Source organism: Manis pentadactyla, chromosome 4, assembly GCF_030020395.1.
Source record: "Manis pentadactyla isolate mManPen7 chromosome 4, mManPen7.hap1, whole genome shotgun sequence".
Taxonomy (NCBI): Eukaryota; Metazoa; Chordata; class Mammalia; order Pholidota; family Manidae; genus Manis; species Manis pentadactyla.
Genome location: NC_080022.1, coordinates 87364717 through 87386686, shown reverse-complemented (window position 1 = coordinate 87386686; position 21970 = coordinate 87364717). Strand labels below are relative to the sequence as shown.

The following is a 21970-nucleotide window of genomic DNA, read 5'->3' as shown; positions in this document are numbered from 1 at the left end:
AATATATCATGCCATTCTCTTCTGGCCTGTAGTGTTTCTGTTGAGAAGTCTGATGTTAGCCTGATGGGTTTTCCTTTATAGGTGACCTTTTTCTCTCTAGCTGCCTTTAAAACTCTTTCCTTGTCCTTGATCTTTGCCATTTTAATTATTATGTGTCTTGGTGTTGTCCTCCTTGGATCCTTTCTGTTGGGGGTTCTGTGTATTTCCATGGTCTGTTCAATTACTTCCTCCCCCAGTTTGGGGAAGTTTTCAGCAATTATTTCTTCTAAGGTACTTTCCATCTCTTTTCCTCTCTCTTCTTCTTCTGGAACCCCTATAATACGGATATTGTTCCTTTTGGATTGGTCACACAGTTCTCTTAACATTGTTTCATTCCTGGAGATCCTTTTATCTCTCTCTATGTCAGCTTCTATGCGTTCCTGTTCTCTGGTTTCAATTCCATCAATGGCCTCTTGCATCCTCTCCTTTCTGCTTATGAACTATCCTTGTTTCATTTCTGCAATCTCCTTTCTGGCATCTGTGATCTCTCTCTGGACTTCATCCCATTTCTCTTGCGTATTTCTCTGCATCTCTGTCAGCATGTTTATGATTCTTATTTTGAATTCTTTTTCAGGAAGACTGTTTAGGTCTGTCTCCTTCTCTGGTGTTGTCTCTGTGATCTTTGTCTGCCTGTAGCTTTGCCTTTTCATGGTGATAGGAATAGTTTGCAGAGCTGGGACGAGTGACGGCTGGAAGGACTTCCTTTCTTGTTGGTTTGTGGCCCTCCTCTCCTGGGACAACAGCGACCTCTAGTGGCTTGTGCTGCGCAGCTGCGCGCAGACAGGGTTTCTGCTTCCTGCCCTGCTGCTATGGAGTTAATCTCCGCTGTTGCTGTGGGCGTGGCCTGTTTCAGGCCTCTTTTCCAAAGTGGTGGAGTGGCGTTGGAGGGGGAGCGACCTGGAGGCTATTTATCTCCGTAAGGGACCTCCCTGCTCCTTGCAGCCCAGGGGTTAGGGTGTCCAGAGATCCCCGGATTCCCTACCTCTGGGTTAAGTGTCCCGCTGTGCCCCTTTCAGACTTCCAAAAAGCACCCGCCAAAACAAAACAACGACCAAAAAAAAAAATTTTTTTTAATTAAAAAAATAATAATAAAAAAATAAAAAGGTGGCCGCTCGTTTTTCTTTATTCTCCGGCACCAGCCTCAAGCATCTGCTCACCAGTCTTGCTGCCCTGTTTCCCTAGTATTGGGGTCCCTATCCCTTTAAGACTTCCAAAAAGCGCTCGCCAAAACAAAACAGCAAAAAAAAAAAAAAAAAAAATGGTCGCTCGCTTTTCTTATGTCCTCTGTCGCCCAGCCTCCGGTGCCCGCTCACTGTTCTTGCTGCCCTGTTTTCCTAGTATCGAGGGCCCTGCACTCTGGCCCGGATGGCTGGGGCTGGGTGCTCGGCAGTCCTGTGCTCCGTCTCCCTCCCGCTCTGCCTATTCTCCTGCCGCGAGTTAGGGGGATGGGCGCTCGGCTCCTGCTGGGCGGAGGCTTGTATCTTACCCCCTTCGCGAGGCGCTGGGTTCTCTCAGGTGTGGATGTCGTCTGGATATTGTCCTGTTTCCTCTGGTCTTTATTCTAGGAAGGGTTGTCTTTGTTATATTTTCATAGATATATGTGGTTTTGGGAGGAGATTTCCGCTGCTCTACTCACGCCGCCATCTTCCGCCCCTCTCGTCCACAAAGCAGTTTTATGGAGACTTTCTATATATTTACAATTCTTTTCACCTGCAACTCTGCTTCTTAGCAGGAATATAGTTTTAAATTAGTTTTTCCTGCAATTATATTGGAATGTTTGCTGGTTCTATAAACACCTAAGTCTTAATTTTCTATTACTTCTCATTGAAGTTACTTGTTATTTTAGTAAGGATTTTATAGGTTTTCCTATGGAAAACTTAAAAACCAAACTACCATGTATGTTTATAATTATTATTTAGTATATTTATTCTGTATTACTATATTTCTGAAATAAGGTTCATGCCTACATTTTCTCTGTTCACCCTACAGTGTTCTTCCTACTCTATTAAACCCAAATTTAGAGGCAAATTTAAAATTCAGAGATCCTTAGATGTTCAAAGGTCTGTCTCCTCCTGGGATATTAAGATAACCCTAAAGACAGAGTTTAACTATAACATGATTTAGAGTGCTAGCTCATTGATGAGTCGTATCCAGTGATATGTGTTTGCGTGGCTGCCAAGATTTTCACCAGCCCCAGACAAAGACTGGTATATGTATGTGTGTGGAAATTGTCACCTGCTGTTTCATTTTGATATTGGACTTAAATCTATAGGAAGAGTTTTATGGAAGAAAAGTGATTCTTGCTGATAGAGAAGAAGTGGAACAAGAAGCAGATAATATTTTAAAGGATGCTGATAACAGTGATGTTGCATTCCTTGTAGTTGGTGATCCATTTGGGTAAGTCAAAGCAGATATTTTGAGTTTTAATTTACTTACTTTTTTTTTAATCAGTAAGAATTATTCTGTTATATTTTAAAACTTTTACCTGTCAGGTCCTGATAAGAGACTCTTTTTACCTAAGCTATATCTAAAATTCTGTAGTTTATACTTCCACTGTCTTTGAGATCAATGAAGAAAATATGCTAAGGTAATGCTAATAGGTTGATGTTAATAGGTAAGGATGTCATCAATATATATATCACCTAAATTGGTTATCAAGCATCAACACTGAAGTTTGTATCATTGCTTCTGCAATTCTTTTAGAAGGTCACTAGGGTGTCCCGGGTATCATTATTCAATACGTGTATTAGATTATTAAGAGTCATACCTGCCATTTGTTTTTCAGGTAAATTGCAAGCATCTTTTGCTTCCTTTGTCCGAGACTTTTTTTTTCCTTTTCTGATCACCTAATGTTTAGCACTATTGCTGTCACTTTACTTGCCTTGAATATCATCTCTCAAGTCTCAAATTTCAATTTCTTAACATCCATTGGAAGGTCTATGCTTCCCATTACTAAAAAGATGGGCTTCTACTTATCTAGTCAAGCATGATCAATCTCTAATGTCAAGCCAAACAGAAAGGTTTTTTTGTCTCCAGCTGGTGATCCAAGATGTATATCACAGATTTAAAGAACATAAGGACAATTAAATCACTGTGAGCCTACCACCAAGGATGTTTTTTCAAAAGAACGGAGTTACATGTGCATGTGTATGTAAAAAAAAAAAAAAGTAATTTATATCAATATGATGTTCCAGAGATTGTGTATCATCATTATACTTAGTTGCAAATGATATTATATAATCATACATTTAAAAATACTTAAATTGTTTTTGCTTCTGACATTGTTTTCTGTAAAAATAAGGCCTCTAAATTAGTGGTTCCTGTTTTTTTCAGCCACAAAATAGTAAAATAAAATAAGGGTAATGAAAAATCCTACATATAAAATTTCTTGGAACTCTTATAGAATTTTCTCATTAACACACTGACTGCCGCCAAAATCCCATGTTTTTTATAGTGGCACCTTCTGGACTCACCACACTCCCAACTTGATGATACCACAATTCTTGTCGTCACCTAACATGAGTTATCTCAGAGTCACTTTTGACTTTCATGGCATCCAGTCCCTGACAAAATCCTATAAACCATTTCTACTCAATGTGATATTTGGAGACTGGTGCCAGCCCACAAACTTAGTAGGCCATTATGAGATAACTACAGGAATTGAGAGTAAGCATTTAGACACTTTTATAGCAATTTTAAAGTAATTTTTAAAGATAATTTTCTCTCTGCTGATTAAAAAATAAAATTTGGAGCTTGTACTTTGTATTATATTTTCCTAATCATTAATTTTTATTATATTTTATAAAACTATTGTTCCATGACAATTTAGAACTTAAAAAATTATTGGCCTTTCACCAGTTAGTTTGAGAAGCACTGCTGTTGCCTTTGTTTTGCCAAGCTTTTCATATCTTGTCCATCCAGAGTTCAATATAGTATAGCATTATGCCTGGTCCAGGCACAGACTGTTAATTCATTATCTGTGCTGTTGTCAAATTCATATTTGCAAAACCACAATATGAAAATCTTACCTGAGCTCAAAATGAGAGCATTGTTAGCTCTATCACTGGCCAGACACTAAGAATACGGTCCAGTCTGCCCTTCTGCCTATGCCCTGCATCTCTTATAGTGAAGCCCACACCCTGCCAACCAGCATGTGCCTCCCTGATCACCTTGTGTTTTCATCATCATACATTTTTTAAACTCTTTCCTTCATCTGTAATGCCCTTTGCCCTATTTCTGTCAGAAGCCTACCCATCTTTCAAAGCCAGACTCAGATAACACATTTTCTATGATGTAGATTCTCATGACCCTGACCAGAAGTTATGTATATATCTCTAACTAACTGATACAAATTAGTCATATTAGTTTTCATATATTGCCTCACAGTGTTTTTTTTAATAAATATGTACATCTACTCTTTAGATTTGTAGGCTGCCCTCCACATTTTTTATCTCCCTGACTTCCTTCATAATATAATAAATTTCAGTTAATTATTAATTGAAGGAATTGCTGAATATATTACTTGAAGTCGCAACAAAAGAAAACCAGGCACATGTCACACTGACACTTAATCCATTCAACGGATACTTTTGAACACCTACTTCATGACGGGCACTTCTACATGCTGGGTATATATTAGATGATAAAACATGGGCTTTGTAAATTTAGTAGGGGAGACTCATAGCAACTGAAGAAAAAAATAGTAAGTTTATAATTTGATAGGTTTATAAAGGAAAATAAATAGGGACTAACAGAAATAGGCTTATTTATGCAGGATAATACAGAAAATCCCTTATGTTAAGGTGATAGTTAAGTGGGTATCGGAAAAATAAAATAAATAGCAGAGGAGAAGAACATTCTAAGCAGAGAGAACAGCAATAATGTATTCAAGGAACTGAAAGCCAGTGGGGCTGGAGCATAGTAAGTGAGGAAAAGGGGTAGGCGGGAGCCAAACCATGTAAGGCCTTGGAGGACTAGGGACATTGTTCGGATTATTCTGGTAATCCTTTGGAGGATTTTAAGCAGGAAAGAATCATTATCTGATTAACATTCTTAAAAGGTACCTCTAAATGGTCGGATGAATGGATTTTAGGGAGGCAGGAGTGGCTCTGGTGGAAAAAGAAGGAGGCATATTGGAAAATTTTAGAAGGAAGAATGTCAGTATGTTTATAGTAGTTGAAAATGAAATTAAGTCCTCCAGGATTCTGGCTTTAATAACTGAGTAGTTGGTGCCACCAGTTCTTGAAATGGTGAAAACCAATAGGGAGAATGGGGGAAACAAGAATTGGTTCTAGAAATGTTTTAAGTTTGAGATGTGATGTAGACAATTTGGAATCTACTGCTGGAGCTCAAGGGAGGGGTTATCCTGGATATATGGCTTTTGAAGTCATTAGTATGTAGATGGTATTTAAAGCCAGAGAAATTAAGAAAAGAACAAGGGGAAGAGAAGAGGACCTAAGATCAAGCCTGGGGAAACTTTTAAGTGTTTCATTGTCTGCCAAAAGCCAGAGGAAGAGGAAAGCCAAGACCATGTGTAGTCTCAGCAGCCAAGAAAAGAGAATGCTTCAGAAAGGAACAAGTGGTTTATTTTGATATACCATTGAAAGGTTGAATAGAAGATTAGGATAGAGAAGTGTGTATAAATTTGAAGGCACAGTGTTTATGGAGTTAATCAGTGGTGGCTTTATGGAGGAGTTAGTGCTAGAGCTGGGCCTGAATAAGAGTCAATAGGTGGACATTGTTGTGGAGTTTTGAGTGGTGAGGTGGGTTCAAAGGGGAAATTTCATGTAAATGAAGATACTGAGGCCCAGAAAAAGTGCCTTAGTACTGTTACTGCATTCTTGAAAGCTTTCAGTGACTTTTCATGGCCTTACATCTTTTAGCACTACTCTTTTTCCTTTGGCTGCTCTTCTTTTTGACTAAACCAGAGCCAAATTATACAACTTTGCCATTTCATAAATGTCTTTGTTCATACTTTGTATATAAAACTGACTGTTCTCCCCAGTTTCTTTTATTTATTCCCAGTTTTGCTGAACAATAGTTGACACAACACTATGTAAGTCTAAGATGTACAGCATAATGACATACGTATATTGTGAAATTATTATAATCAGTTAACACCCATTGTCTCATAGATGCAAAAAATAAATAAATTCTTTTTCCTTGTGGTGAGAACTCTCAGGTCCAACTCTTTTAGCAACTTTCAAGTATGCCTTACAATAGGGTTAAGACCCAGCTCAGATGGACCTTTTCCCTAAGTCCTCCCTTCCATGAATCCTCCCTTATTCTGGAATAAGTGTCTTTTTTTTTTTAAACTCCTAAGCAATTAATTTGCCCTGTGTCAGTGATCAATCATGTATACCTTTGTATTCAGATTTATGTAATAATTACTGTACTATAATTATTTTTCATTGACTCACTGGATTCCTATTGGGATATAGTTTTGGAGGAGTTAGTAATTAGAGACAGGATAGTAGAAAATACGTAAATTTTAATTGGGCCTTGAAGAATTAGAATTTGAGTGAATTAAATGAATAAACCAGGAAGGGAATACAAAATACAAGGCACTGAAATTTTTCCTTATATACAACAACAGCAAAAAGTCATGTTTAAGCCCATTTCTACTTATTTGAATAAAAAATTCAAAAAGAAGGGAAAATTGTTTAGTCAGTCTTAAATTGTTCTAATAGTTTTTAAATTGTAGAAAAGTATGTATAACATAGTATTTACCATTTTACCCATTTTTAAATGTACAGTTCAGTGGCAGTAAGTACATTCACATCTTTGTGCAAACATAACCACCATCCATGTCCAACAATTTTAAATTCTTGAAGGTTATTGAGAGTCAGTTAAGTCAGCTGATGTAGTTCTCATCTCTGCCCTTGTATTCAGGTTAGTGAATGTGGAAGATAGTCATGTAAACAATGTAAATGACTCAAAAAACAGTACATCAATAGATCTGCCTCAGTCATGTGAGAGTTGAGTCTTAAGCTTTCCTGTCCCCAAAAAGAGCAACTGAACAGGGTCATCATTAAATTCTAGTGATGGTTTGATTTTGTTATTCCACTCTTTATTTTAATATGCTCTGTATAGATGTTTCATAATAAATGAACACATCATTTTTTGTGTGCCTCTTCCTTCGTGGGATACGTATACACAAAAATACACCACTATTCCTTGATTCACTCCTATGTGCCCTAATGTAGGTCATTTGATTGTTTCCATTCCACCTAATGCATTTGAACAGTGCTTAGCACCTAGTAGTAATAGTGCTTGGCACCTAGCCAGTAAACATCAGCATTATTATCATTAGTCCATTTATTTCTCAATAAACAAAGCTGCCATGTGTGGATTAATGTGTATGATCCTTTTCCCCTCTTCCTACTTTCCCATGTCCACATTTTGTATTGTTTCATCCCCAAATAGGTTTATAATACCAAAAAATCAAAAGTTTTGAACATGGGTATTTTCAAGCATATCTTGTCAGATTGCTTTTCAAAATTACTGTATCAATTGATAGTGCTTCCAGTAGTTCATGAGAACATCAGTTTTGACTTAAGAATGCAAATATTAGTGATATTCAGATCACCAGCCATACCTCTGTCAAATATGGTGGCACGTTATATACAAACTAAGGTTATTATAAAATAAATTTTAAAATAAACATACCAAGTCTTACACATTCAAATTGGTCACCTTTGTGTTCTTTATTTTATTGATTCCATTGGTCAAAACATTCTTCAATCTCCTTTTGAAATTACCTTCAGTGCAATTCCAAGTAACTTGCATATTATTAAGACCAGTTTATTACTGTTTTGGATCATGAGGCTCTATGCAAAATCATACACACATAGTCTTTCTCTCTCTGTCTTATCCAGTCACTGTAAATGAAGCATTTTCATGAGCCTCAGATTGGAAGGAATGCTTAATATAATGGTGTAAGCCTGTGTTTCAAACAAATTTTTTTCTTGTTCATGAAGCATATAGTCCAGGTAATTGTGATGATAAAATAGCAATTTAATCACAATTTTTCATAGCAGAAATCTGAGGAGCTTAATCACATTTATGGCAGCTTCACAAAATCAAATCACTTTGCTAGGTCATTAAATCTTCATAGTACACCAGCCACATCTGGTCATTTTAAATGAACATGCGGTAAAGAGATAAATTTTAAAGCAGTTTTTCTTTCTGCTCATCTATTTAAATAACTCACCAAGTAACTAATTCAGTTTTCCTTAATCTTAGTGTTAAATAGTAAAATTCTGTTGAAGGTAGTTTATTAAAGACATTCTTTACAACTGGCATTCTTAATATTTTTAAAAAGCTTACTCTAAATCAGATTAATGGTTGTTATTCATACTATTTTATATTTTATGTGTGATTAAAAACAGGCATCCCAGGTGAACATTTGTTAATCTGTTTCTGACTGCCTCATGGGGTGAAAGCCCTTGATCTTCCTGCTTGGTATGCATTGACCAGTTGACAGGTTCTGCTTGTTTGTATGTAGTTTCTCAAACATGCTAATGTTGCTTTCCCCAGCAGGGTCTGGAATGTTCATCAAGGGAGAAAAAGGCCTTTAATAATTCAATTCTAAATTGATGTGGGGCTACATTTCACAGTATGCATATTTATATTTACATATATTCTCTCCCCTTCACAAGCTCTCTAGTTACAGTCATTACATTTATCTCAAAAAAGAAAAGGCAACAGGCAGAATATGCACACATATATACACGTACTAATTATACATAGTAATCACACTGAAAACAGGTTTAAGTAAAATAACTAAAATCCAGATGTAAAATCCAGCTAGGATTGTATCAGGTAGAACCCAGTATAAAGACAGACGACAGGCTATGAAAATGTTCTATGTATTCTGCCTTGTATTTCAAAATGTAAAGACAAAACTTCAAAATAGAGCAGAAATTAAGGAGTAGGTCCAGTTGTACCATAATTTAGAACTCTAGAGCAGTCATTTTAAGAGTTTAAAAGGGGTCTTTAGACCAAAAAGTTTAAGAATCGCTGCTCAGGAGTTCAGTTGCTGAGCTTATATCCACAGAAGTTACTGCAGGTATTAGCAGGACAAAGGACCAGTGAAACATCCCTTTTTTCTGTAGCTGCTTTGGGAGTGTTGCTGGTACAATTTGCCATTGTGAAGGGCATGTATAAACTTAAACTTTTCTTGCCAGAAAGCCCAGAAATTGAGGAAAAATAGTTTCTTCAACCCTTTGATTGACTTGAATTCATGAAATATTATGTCTTTATATTTTTACTGTCCTAAAAAGTTAGCGTTGGTTACTTTAATCTGATTTTTACTCACTACAGGGCCACAACACACAGTGATCTTATTTTGAGAGCAACAAAACTGGGAATCCCTTATCGAGTTATTCATAATGCCTCCATAATAAATGCTGTTGGCTGCTGCGGTTTACAGGTAAACCTTTTTACCTTTTTCTTTGTTTTTTGAAAGAGTTTTTGATCATGGTATTTGGCAAAAATCTTTTATTTTTCTACAGATTGCAAGTTGACTTTATTATATTTCATGAACTCTAAGACATTTTATGCTACATTAGTGTGTACCAGGTTTTTTAATACTAATTTTTAAAACATTGCTTAATGTAGATTTTTCCTCCCTTCATTGGAATAGACCATTGAAATTTAGCTAGAGAAAGATTTTAGTTTTATATCCAACTTATGCATACAATAAAGGAATTATAATTTAATTACATTGGTTCAGTAGTCCTAAAACCTTTTAAAAATTTTCCAGGTAACTTACACTGCATTGCTGAGGCCCATGTTTTTCCATACAGTATTATTATTATTTCTGTACAGCATTGTGACATATAAGTTTTTAAAAGAATCTATGAAGGAGCCAAAGCCAGTGATCACAGGCTTCTAAGCCAGTTTTGTGATTATAATTGTGTAAAGTTAGTTATTTTTAGCACAACAATCTTGATTCTGAGGGGTTAAGAGTTTCCAAGATTTTCTCCTAAGTTGCCAACATTCATTTTTCCAAGTCTGATATTTGTGCTCTGATGTGGACACACATATAATCCATAACTATGACTACTCATGGTCAGCAGTGGTTTTAAGACTTCACTGATTAAAGCATATTCCTATTTCAGATACATTATAATAGGAAAAAAAATGTCTATCTTAGAATCTGTGCAACGAGGTATTCCACAATATGTAATTTAAAGTTTTGGGTTTTTTTTTTTTTTTTAAGTGTAAAAAATTTAAGAGATCTTTTTCTTCATCACATGTAAATCTGTTATCCAGACCTGGCTAGAGCTACATGTGACCCTGTCCTCCTGATCCTCTGCAATGATAAACCTGCCAATTCAAGTCTTTTCTGTCCTTTAAAGCCTTTCTAACATTGCAGTCAGTGAGTTGACTGTAGTCAAGTCTCTTGATTCTCAGTCCAGTATTTTCTTCTATAGACAGTGCTACCTTTTAAGAATTGATGGTTGCCAAGAGAAAGAAAAAACGAGAAGAATGATCATGTGACAAAGATTTATAAATCTAAGCTAATGTAATATATTTTTCTTATTGATTTTATTTTTATTTGTAGTGAGTTAGCCCTTTCCCATCATATTTTGCTCTAAATTAACATAACTATTATCATTTAAATTTTTTTCATTTTTTTAAACATAAAAATTTTAGAATCAGAAAATATTTTTTTTTGAAGATCTTTGTCTCCATCATATGTGAATCTGTTATCCAGAGCTAGCTCAAGCTAACCTGGGTGGCCTGTCTTACTGATCCTCTAAAGTGATGGAGAGGTACAGTATAATTTTTCTCATGTTTACAGTGGATGAAGGTATTGAGAGAGAATTTACTGTATTGACAGTCTCCACATAAACCGTTAAGGTCATATCCACATTTAAATATGTTATTTTTTAAAAAGTATTTAGCTTTCAATTTTATACGGGATTTCTCTAGCAGCCACAAAGCATTGTTTCCCTGTTCTCTAATCTGGATACGAAAATGACTTACTACTTGTGGGAAAACAGGAAGTGCCTTTCTAAGTCTGTCTTATGTATTGATGAAATCTCTGTAAAAGTGTACTTCTTGGACCACCCAAATTATATCTCAGGGAAAAGAGGTAATTATTGATTCCTTTTGAACAGTTTTCTGAGAAAAGGCTCTAAAAAATTAATCATTATAGGCATGGCACTTTAAAATTTTTAAATAAATATGTGGATAGTCTGCCTGCAAAAACTTTGGCAAAGTTTCCTTCCATATAATAGCTAGTTTTTTGCTCTTCATCATTTGGACTAGCATTTATGGAAAAAACCAATAACCTATACCAGTGGTTCTCATCTTAATGCTTACTTATCAGAATCACCTAGAAGGCTTGTAAGAGAGATTCCTGGGCCTTCCCCTCACATTTTCTGATAGAGAAGATCTGGAGTGGGGAACTGAGAATGCATTTCTAACAATTAGACATCATTGAAAGGAATAGTGATCCATTTATTCAACAGATACTATTTGTCTGTTTAATTGTTTGCCTACTAAGTACCTTTGCTACAGTGATAAACCTAACCAAGAAGGTCCCTGTTGTCAAAGAGCTTACATTCTAGTAGGAGGGTGAGGAAATAACAAATAAAATAAATGTCAGGTAGTGATTAAGTATAAGAAATTCAAGTGGACTGAAACATTGAGAAAGTGACTGGGTCATTACTATAGTTGGGTGGTCAGGAGAGGACTCTAAGGTGGTTAACATTTAAGATTAAATATGAACCAAGAAGGAACTAGTGTATTGCAGTCAGAGGGAACAGTTCAGCAGAGACCCTAAAGTGGAAATGAGCTTGGCTTGTTGAAATAACTAAAGAAAGGCTTGTTGGAGAGGAGCAAGCAGGGAGAACAGTGATCTGGGGTCTCTAGAGGGGAGGGTTGGCTAGCTAGGCCTTCTAATCCAGAGTCAAGAGTTTGGATTTTATTCTAGATAATGCAGATTGACTGCCTTTAAAGGGGTTTACATAGTGCAAATACTTGATATGGTAAGTGTTTTTAAAGCTATCTGGGGCTCCTGTGTGGAGATTGAATTGCTGCTAGGAAAGATTGGACTCGAGGAAATTATTAGGAGGCTGTTGCCATCCTTTAGAGGAGAGGTGATGGGGGCTTGGACTGCATAGCCAGGGGTGGAGTATAAGAGAAAATCAAAAGGGACTTGTAGGAGCAAAGTCTATTAAGAGAACAAGATTTAGGGAGATGTAGAGAGCCATTTCTGCCTACTTAAATGCCTAGGAAAGGAAATAGACTCTGTATGCTAAGGGATCCCATTCCACCACATTCACTACCACAGTTATTATTGTTCTTACCGCATAGACTTGTCTATGGGACTGGACCTTTCTGTCACCATTGCTCAGTTGGTTTCTTATTTTGGTTGGTTATATCAACTTGTCATTTTTAGAGCTGTTGCTTCCTTTCCTAAGAACCCTGTGTCAGTCTTCATTCATATGCTTTCAGGACCACTGTCAAACTCAGAATTGATTACTATAAGAGTGTGCTTAGGTTTAATTTATTCCTAGTCTCTTGAAGGCATGGATGTTGCCCTGAAGTCTCTCCTTTTGTTTTGTGAAGAATTAGTAGTCCTGGCAGAGGTATTAAGTTTATGCATGTTAACTGAAAGAAGCAAGACACAGAAAACCATGTATTTTGTGATTCCATTTATAGGAAATGTCCAGGAAAAGCAAATCTATTAGAGTCAGAAAGTAATTGTTTGGCTGGGGCTGGGGTGATGTTATTAACCATAAATGTACATAAGGGATCTGATTGGAATTATGAAAATTTTCTACAACTGGATATGGTGATGGTTGCACAACTTGGTAAATTTACTAAAAATCTGTGAATGTACACTTGAAATGGGTGAATGTTATGGTGTGTAAATAATACCTCAATAAGTCATTTAAAAAATGAATGATAAGCTGTTTGTTAGATGAACAAGAAGATAAAAGACATTCCCAACAGAGAGAAATGTATATTTAAAGAAGGGAGTCATGGAAGCACTTTGGAGAATTTGCAAGTTATTACAGAAGCACACACAAAAATGAATGTATTTTTTGCTCAGGCAGTGACTAAGGAGTCATCTAACTTCTCTAGATCTTAGGTTTCTTAACTACAAAGGGATGAGGTGAGGACAGGGAGCAATGTTGGACAAGGTCAGTGGTTTCCAAAGTGCACCAGGATTTATGAAGATGCTTCAGAGATTCTGAAGATAATGAAGTAATTGACACCAAACAACAAAGAATAAATCCTAGAGGAGCCCAGTCATTATCTTTAACTCTCTTGGTATTCTGTTTAAGAATTTATTTGGAAAAAATGCTTAGCATTAAAAAGTATGAAGACTACTGAACTAGATAAGCTCTAATATCTTATAGATTTGTAAGCTAAAAAGCTGGCCTATGTTCCAACGTTAGGCAAAGATTACCTTGACCAAGATACATTAGATACTCAAATTTTCATTGAATAAATTTTAGGGTTTTTCACAGTTAAAATATTAGCCATGTACACGTATACCTTAAAATCATATTATTTGAAATTCCTAAGTAACATATTTCTAACATTTAATATTTTGAGGATTTTTCTAATCAGGAAAATGTCCATTTATTTGTCTAGAGCTGGGCAAGTTGTTTGTATTTAGACTTTCCTGGTAATGAAAAAAAATCAGGGATTTTTCTTGATACACAAGACAAGAGGAACAAAGTCCTTTCTTGAATTTTAGGTTAAGCATTTAGCAGCTTAAACATGTAGAAGCAGAACTGCTTTCATTTACCATTGCTTCTACTTTAGAAGAACAGTTTTTTAAAAACCTTTTCTCCTTCATAATAAATGACACATATACTGATAGAAAATTAGGAAAATACAGTAAGTATTAAGAATAAAATAAAAGCATATATAAAGTAAAAGCATATATATAATATAAAAAATAAAAGCATCCATAGTCCCACCACCTAGAGATAACCATTGTTACCAGTTTGATATATTTTCTTGCAGTCTTTTTATTTAGCACTTATGTCCATTGACCTGAATCTGAGGCTAAATAAAAGAAGAAATTACAAATTCTAAAGTATGTTTTTTGTTTGGTATTTGTCATTTATTAATGATTTATGTGATTGAATATATTAATTTTTTTGTAAAACTTTGGTGACTGAAATGATTTTGAGACATTTAAAAGGACAGATAAATGAGACAGTTTGATGAAACCACAGAGCAATGATTTCTGCATAAAAGTGCATTATCAATTGTGGTGACTTCAGGGAAAAAGTATCATTTTCTCATCATTATGAAATGCTTCCACTTTCTCTGGCTGTTGCATGAGTGACCTTGATTATTGCCATATGTTCCTCTGTTTATATAATACATTTCTGCTTTGGAAAAAAAATGTGTATTGCTCCTTTGGAAGTAACAACTCATTTCCTTCCTTTTTCTCATAACACAACACTTACTGTGATTATCAGCATTGTTGACCTTACAGTAGTTCTTACTGTTAGTTTGTTTCATTGTTGTCCAGGGACTAATGCAGAAATGATAAAGCCTAACCTAGGGCAGAGAACACTAAATTAGGAATAAGTATACCAGAGCAGGACATTGCTATGCAACCTTAAAAGAATTCATTTAAAAAGCTCTTTATTCTTTTAGTCACTTCAGAATTATTATTGATCACCTGCTAAATCATGGCTTACTAACACTTTTTCCTTCCTATTTCCACTGTAACTCTTTCTAATCACTGTTTTAGTAGCAACTTTACCATCATTCTCTCCCATTTCGTAGTTTTCTTTTTACATCTGATTTTGCCATTCTTCTATTCCAACATCCTGGTAAATCCCCATCCTATACAGAATGATCAGTTACTTGTATTATTTTATGTTTTTACCATATTATAAACTCCTTGATTTACTCATTTTCACATCTTCCATTGCACTTTATCACAATGCCATGCATATAATCAATATACACAAATACTTGCTGAGTTGAATTACTTATTTACTTATACTCCCTCCACCCAAAAGTTGGATCTTGTCTTTGGAATTAAGTACTTTAAATTTCAATTCTTTCATTTAATTCATATATAGATTCTCTCATGTGTGCATATTAAAACTAATAGTTCTTTTGTCTAGTCATTCAAATTTATGTATCTTGTAGGTGGCTATGTGATAATCTTATGTGTGAGCAGATATCAGCATTACATCAATGTTAAAATGCATGTGAAGATAAAAAAAAAAAAGTCCAAGACCAGTGTTCTGTATAGAAGAGAAAACTAGTAACTCTTGATTATGTGGTTTTGTGGTGGGTTTTTTTGACAGCTCTGCTGGCTTAGCTTTCTTGTAGTTCACAGATTTATCTCATCTGACTTAGGATATATATATGTATATATATATCTATAACAGATACATGTGCGTCTTAATAGAATCCTTAGCAACTTAAATTTTCTAACTTTTCCATGTCCAGAGAAGATATTTTGTAACTTAAAAATCACAAAATATTTTTATTTGAATGTAAAATGACAAAAGCATTAAACCCTAATTATATAATGGAGTCAACAAGGCATCTGTGCTTCTGAAAGGAACCAAATTTGGTGGCCAGGGAGATGAATTAGAAGACTATTAAGGTCATTCAGGCAAGTGTTACTAAAGCCTAAAGCCTCAAACTAAGGTAGTTGGAAACCATATGAATTATAGAGCTGGAATTGACCGGAAATTGGCACATGGTAAACTGGCAGGAATCAGAGATACTTGTGAGTGGCAAATCAGGCAACAGCTATTTCTAGAAAATTGCTTAATGCCATTCCAAATATTGCCCAAGATTTGCCACCTCTGTTACTTTCTTTATAACATCTCATTCTTGCCACATGTTCAGCTTCCCCATTCTAAATCTTACCCATCCTTCAAGATCAGAGCTTATATCGTGTCTCTTCAGAAGCTGCCTTTAGGTGGGCAAAATTCTGAACTCTTACAATACTTGGTCTTTATCTCACTTTTGATAATTATTTATTACCTGCTATTTGTCTTTCTTATGTATCTTCTCACTGTAAATAGTGCCTTACTTATAATTAAGTGGATTATTTGAGTTGAGTTTTTTGTCTTCAGTAGATAAGAACATCCAATATCAAGTTTGATAATCTTTCTCTCTAACTTACTCCAGGTTAAAACAAAAAGGCCTGTATTTACTTACTACTCCTAGAAAACAGCTCCTTTTTGTAGTTTTTAAATTTAGATTTCCATCAATAATCTCTGGGGAAAAGTGATCATGGCACAAAGTTAAAATTTGTAAGGCTTTATAAATAATACAAGCACATACTTAGGCTTTTGCAACCTTGTCCCTGTATGTTCTCGTCACTGTATGATTTTGCTCCAGTTTCTATTTATAGTTTACTGGTAACTCCTTGGATTATGAAACACAAAGGACTGGTCTTTCTGTTCTTTGAGGTACTGACATCTAAGTGGTGCAACTGTTTGCATAATGTTCCAGAATTCATTGAAGAAGGTTGCACCACTGCCATGGGAATGGTTACAGTCTATAAATCAGGGTCCTAGAAAGCAGTCCTTATGTGAGGTTTTCTTTAATCCTCCAAATTAGACAATTCAAAGACGCTTTTTCACAGAATGCTTCACTGGTGTTTATACGTGACTAGCATTTCATTTCTCTTTTAAATGGTCTATCCCTTTTATTTTGAATGAAGAATTTACCTCCATGATTATATTTTTATGACTATTAAAAGTATTGAAGATCCACTTAAAGTATTTGTGTATGGTTACATATATGGTTTTCTTTAGCTTTAATTATTCTCCCTTAAAGTTTTTGAGTAGAATAATACTAATGTTTCAGAATCTGATCAGAGATGCCAAAAACCCTTTTTAGAATGTAAACAGTTTAACTTTCAGAGTTAAATCATAAGCATAGTTTAAAATATTAGGTAATATTTTTGAGCTCACCCCAAATAAGGAAAGTGGTTAGATTATAGCAGGACACAGCATTTTACAACATCTTCACATTATCATTATAAACATCATCATCATTACATCATCAAATCCCAAACATTTGTTGAGTCTTACTGTATGTAAGATACTAGACACTCTACATAGTTTATGTCATTTCATTGCTAACAACCGTATTGTTAGGTTTATAGTTATTATACCCATTTTGCAGGGGAGTTCCTCCTGAAAGTCAGGAAGGTTATTTGACTTGTCCATGATCGCCCAAACGGCCAGAACAATCAGGGCCATGACCCCAGAACTTTGTGAAGTGCAAGTGAGACCACGTACTTCATGAGGGCCAGAGTTCTACTTTGTTTCCCAATTTAATCTGTGTGTAGCATAGTACAGAGTGGATGATCTGTAATATTTCTTTGATAAATTTGTCTCTCATAGAATAATAACAGTGACAGAGCCCAGTCTTTGTAACTTGGGTGAATGTATTCCAGGAATCCCACATTAGAACACTAAATGCATTTTTTACAGGAAAACCTCATTACATGTGGCAGAAAAATTTGACTGAATATTTGGAGTTACATAGGACTTTGTACACTGATCTGTGAATATGATTGCCACTGGGTAGCATGGCTTCTATGGGGAAATTCATTTTGGGCAATTTTCAGATGGACTTTGGGACTAAAGCCCATGGGTGGGTAGGTTGGAGGTTGTGACTGTGTGAGGAATATGATGAACCTTGGGAATGCAAAGTCACCATTATAAGTATTGGTTATAGTTTTTAGGACCTCAGTATATAAAAATCAAGAAAAGTTGAGCTTCTCTAGGGATGTAGGGATCGAGGATTTTGAATGTCTCAGCTTCTCTGTTTCCTTCCTTTCTGTTACCCCCTTACGTCTTGGAGCAGCTTCTGAAAACTGATCTGAGAAGCCTTAGGATGACAATCTTTTCTCCAGACCATTTTCATTTTTCATAACGAAGACCCTTAGGCTTGGAAAAGTTGGGTGATTTCCTGAAGTCGCACAGCAATTCTGGTGACACAGTTAATTTGTGGCAGCAACTTGATGTGATTTCTACCCAGCTAGTGCTCTCCAGGTCTATTATAAATTATTTCAAACACTATTGAAATTGGGTAATTAAATCTTTACATAACAACTGTAGTGTTATGTTTTACCGTACATTGTCTTTGAAAATAATTGTCCTTTGTACAGTGCCTAGATAAGAACTAATATTAGCATATCACTTCACAGTTTGAATAACTTTCTCTATTATTTGATCATCACAATCCTATGGTAGGAAAGACAGTGTTATCACTATTCTTATTTTGGAGATAAAGACTTAGAGTAATGTCACACAACTAACAAGTTGCAGAACCGGAATTCAAAACTAGATTTGGAGTTGGACTCACTTAACTGCACAGTGAGCCTCAAACCAGGCAAGCTTCTTGGTTGTATCAGTCAGACAGGGTGGGTGGGCTGCATGCAGGGAGAGGGGGAGTTTGGGAAAGGCCCTCATCTAACTCTAGAGTGAGGAAGCAAATAGTGGGTAAAATAAGGGGTTAGGTTTAGGGAAATGGTTGGAGTGCGTATACCGTGTGATTTTTACTGAGATGGCATGGTGCAAAGGGGTACTTCCTTGGACCTAGGTTTGAATTTCTTTTTCATTACTAAAAACCCCTGACCTTAGGCAAGTTGGCTTGCTCTTTCTGAGCCTTGGTGGTCTCATGTGGAAAGCAGATACTAATATTAGCCTTGTGAACCCTGCTCTGACTACTCCACGGTGTCTTTTTCAGCTTCCTTCTGGGTTCTTTGTATTTCAGTGTTTTTAGCAGCTACATAGCTAAATCGTGAACTGGTTACATATGTCCCTGTGCTGAATGCAGAAATACTAGAAGCCTCCTCCTGAAAGGGCATCAGAAAGACACTGACTTTGCTGTGGGCCACAGAACTCTTACTACCTTTTTTGTGACACATTTGATCCTCAATCCATCTCAAGTCTGGTTCTCACTTTTTATTTTGGTAGTTATCTATGAAATACAGTCAGTGAACTGTTCTATTGTTAATTAATGGTTTTTTTTTTTCCTAGTTGTATAAGTTTGGAGAGACCGTTTCTGTTGTTTTTTGGACAGACACTTGGAGACCAGAAAGCTTCTTTGACAAAGTGAAGAAGAACAGGCAGAACAGCATGCATACATTATGCTTACTCGGTAAGGCCTCTTACACAGTATGGAGTTGTCTTGTTCTTGTTTTGATTTTGTGTTAAGGTGAAGCTGCTCTGTGGTAACTAAGGTAGAGGTAAGAAGGGACCCAGTCTAACCCTGTGCATGCCACTTTCTTTCCCATACGCTCTCAGGGTGACATGCATTTTCTGCTCCAAATACCACATGGCTATCCCTGTGTACACGTGATAGTTCCTGCTGCCTACCTCTTATGCCTAATAGAGCCTCTGCAGCATTCTGTATCTTACCCATCTGTCCATCAAGGCCCTGTTCTTGTCAATTTACTGCAATTCAGTAGACTTAGTGAGCACAAATTCTTACCAAGCACATCCTGTGTCTTTGAATATTGATGCTGTCAGAATCACAGAATTACAGACCTGAAAGAATCTGTTGAAGTTGAGGCCCAGAGATACTGAATCATTCTCTCACTGTCACCTAGCTTATTGGTGGCAGAATTGATAGAATCCAAATAGCCTATTGTTCACAGCTCTTTTCACTGTATTGTGGTGTACTCTGCCCTATATGGAGTTAGGTTCTTTTGAAAAACTAAGGAAGTATTGGACATGGGTCCTGCCCTCAGGGTTTTAAAGTCTAGTTGGAACTAACATGCCGTGGACATGAAAGTTTAAAGAACAGTTAAGTTCTATTGTATGGAGAAGCAGGAAGGACAAACCAGAATTTTGGCTCTTGAACTCTCGAAGAGCTGCCTCTTTTCTTAGCTTTCCTGGGAAAAGACAAATAAGGTTAAACAATATGTCTTCCTTGCTCTGTTAACAAAAGCAGGAACAAGGTGTGAAGAATAAGATAATCGTGATTCCAAACCCTCATACCTTAGATCTCACCATTTATTCACCTGGAATTCTCATCTTTTAAATTAGTGTGTGTCAATTGAATGCCTGCTATGGGCCAAGCCCTGTAGGTATTAGTGAGAATATACCATGATAAGAAATTACAGGGAATTTAAAATATACTTGGAAAGATAAGACCAATGTATATGATGTAGTTAGAAATTAATAAAATATAGTATTAATTGTATAGATACTTCACAGAACAAAAACCATTTGAGGGGAAGTCAACAAAGGCTTTATGGAGGAATTGGGACTTAACTCAAAAGGTAGATAGTGTAGGTGGGTAGGTGGCAGTAGAGCCACGTGAACAGATTTATTCCAGAGATATTTATTGAGTACTGCAGTATGCTAGGTGTTGATACCAAGATGAATAGGAGATGCTTATGTTCTCGCAAGTAGAAGTAGAAAGAAGTAATTAGGGCCTGTGTGAAGACAAGGGAAAAGTATTAAGACTGGTTTGGCTTGAGGTTAATTCACTAATTCAGTCTTATGTTCAATTAAAAAGCATTTGCCTGTAAAAATTCTCCCCAACCCTTTTCATTTTAAAAATCAGATTCTGTAAAGCATGTCATTAAAAAAGTAAAAGAATTGAAAATACTAAATTTAAACCTTATAAATAACTTCTCAGTACCTCAAGGTGAATAAATTAATACATGTGTTGAATTTTTTTAAATCTTAGAAAAATCTTGTAAAGGAAATCTAAGTTGACTTATACCATTATTTGTATTGCAGGCCACATTTTCAATAGCAGATAGACATTTTTTCCTGTATGTGGCAGACAAGTAGATTATTAAATAATATTTTGGACCTGAAAAATACATTCACTGCTGTTTCCAAGAACATTTAGAATACGTATAAGGAATTAATCACTGCTATATTTTCCAAGGAAACTCTCTAATATGCTTTATAAGAAAAATTTTTATAATCATTCAGGAAAGCTGTACAAGCCTGTCAAAAAGACCCCTCAGTTACACTATATTTATTTTTGCAAAAACAAACTTTAGCTGAACCATTTGTTTTGAGCATGTAGAACAGGAAGCAGCTGTTCTCTTGCTGTTGTGTCCTGAGTTCCCGTGAGGATGTAGGGTGATTCTGCTTCTTTACCTTCTACCAAATCGTTCAGCTGAGCACCAGTGATTAAAAAAGTGTAAAGAATCAAGTATCTGTGAACTTGGACTGTCAAGCTTCATGAGAGCAGAGATTGTGTATTCTGGCCTCATCACTTGCAGTCAGTGCTCAGGAGAGCGCTGACTGTAGATATTAAAGCGTGTTTATTTATAAGTTATTAGGTATGTCTTATCATTCACAAGAAAGCAACATTTCCTTTCAAAATATGGTAAGAATTTTCTTCTATTTATATTATGTGCATTAAAGCTTACATTCTAGTGCCTGAAAAGCAGGTAACACTAGGAACCTAAGAAGACTTAAGTTGGGTATGTATAGTTAGTTAATAGCTAGTAGAAATGAACACTAAGATTTTGATTAACTGTTAAGTAGTATATATGCCAATATTTATCTAACTCTTTCTTGTGTCTTCTTTTCCAAGAGGAAATTAAGTTAGGTCCTTTCAGGATGATCTCAGGGACAGTCTGATGTTTGTTTTCTAACTAATGACCTTTACACAACCATAAGCTTCCATTCTTCTCTATATTTTCATAAAAATGTGGCTAGATACAAGTGAGGGAAGACCATCACAGATTCCCACATTGGCATTTTGGAGACTTGAGAAGAATGTTTCCCTAAAATTTAGGTGACTCAACTGAAATTTACATATGGGGTTTGGATAAAGTAGTTAATGACATTAAAAGAGAATTGTTTTTTTGCTTTCTATTAGACATCAAAGTAAAGGAGCAATCTTTGGAAAACCTAATCAAGTAAGTTCTTATTCTGAAAATGCTTACATCTATTTTAATTCCTTGAACAATAAATTTCAC

The 21970-nt window shown here is 35.7% G+C and overlaps 1 protein-coding gene across 3 annotated transcripts in view; it reads left to right on the top strand.

Moving 5' to 3' along the window:
* Window positions 1–21970, top strand: part of DPH5 (diphthamide biosynthesis 5) — a 46331-nt gene that overhangs the window by 12774 nt on the left and 11587 nt on the right. For 2 of the 3 annotated variants that reach the window (XM_036883833.2, XM_036883832.2), the window contains exons 3-6: window positions 2312–2436; window positions 9364–9472; window positions 19056–19176; window positions 21871–21910. In XM_036883833.2, the coding sequence (XP_036739728.2) occupies window positions 2312–2436; window positions 9364–9472; window positions 19056–19176; window positions 21871–21910 (395 nt within the window). The remainder of the gene's footprint in view (window positions 1–2311; window positions 2437–9363; window positions 9473–19055; window positions 19177–21870; window positions 21911–21970) is intronic. The other variant, XM_036883834.2, reaches the window with a different exon arrangement.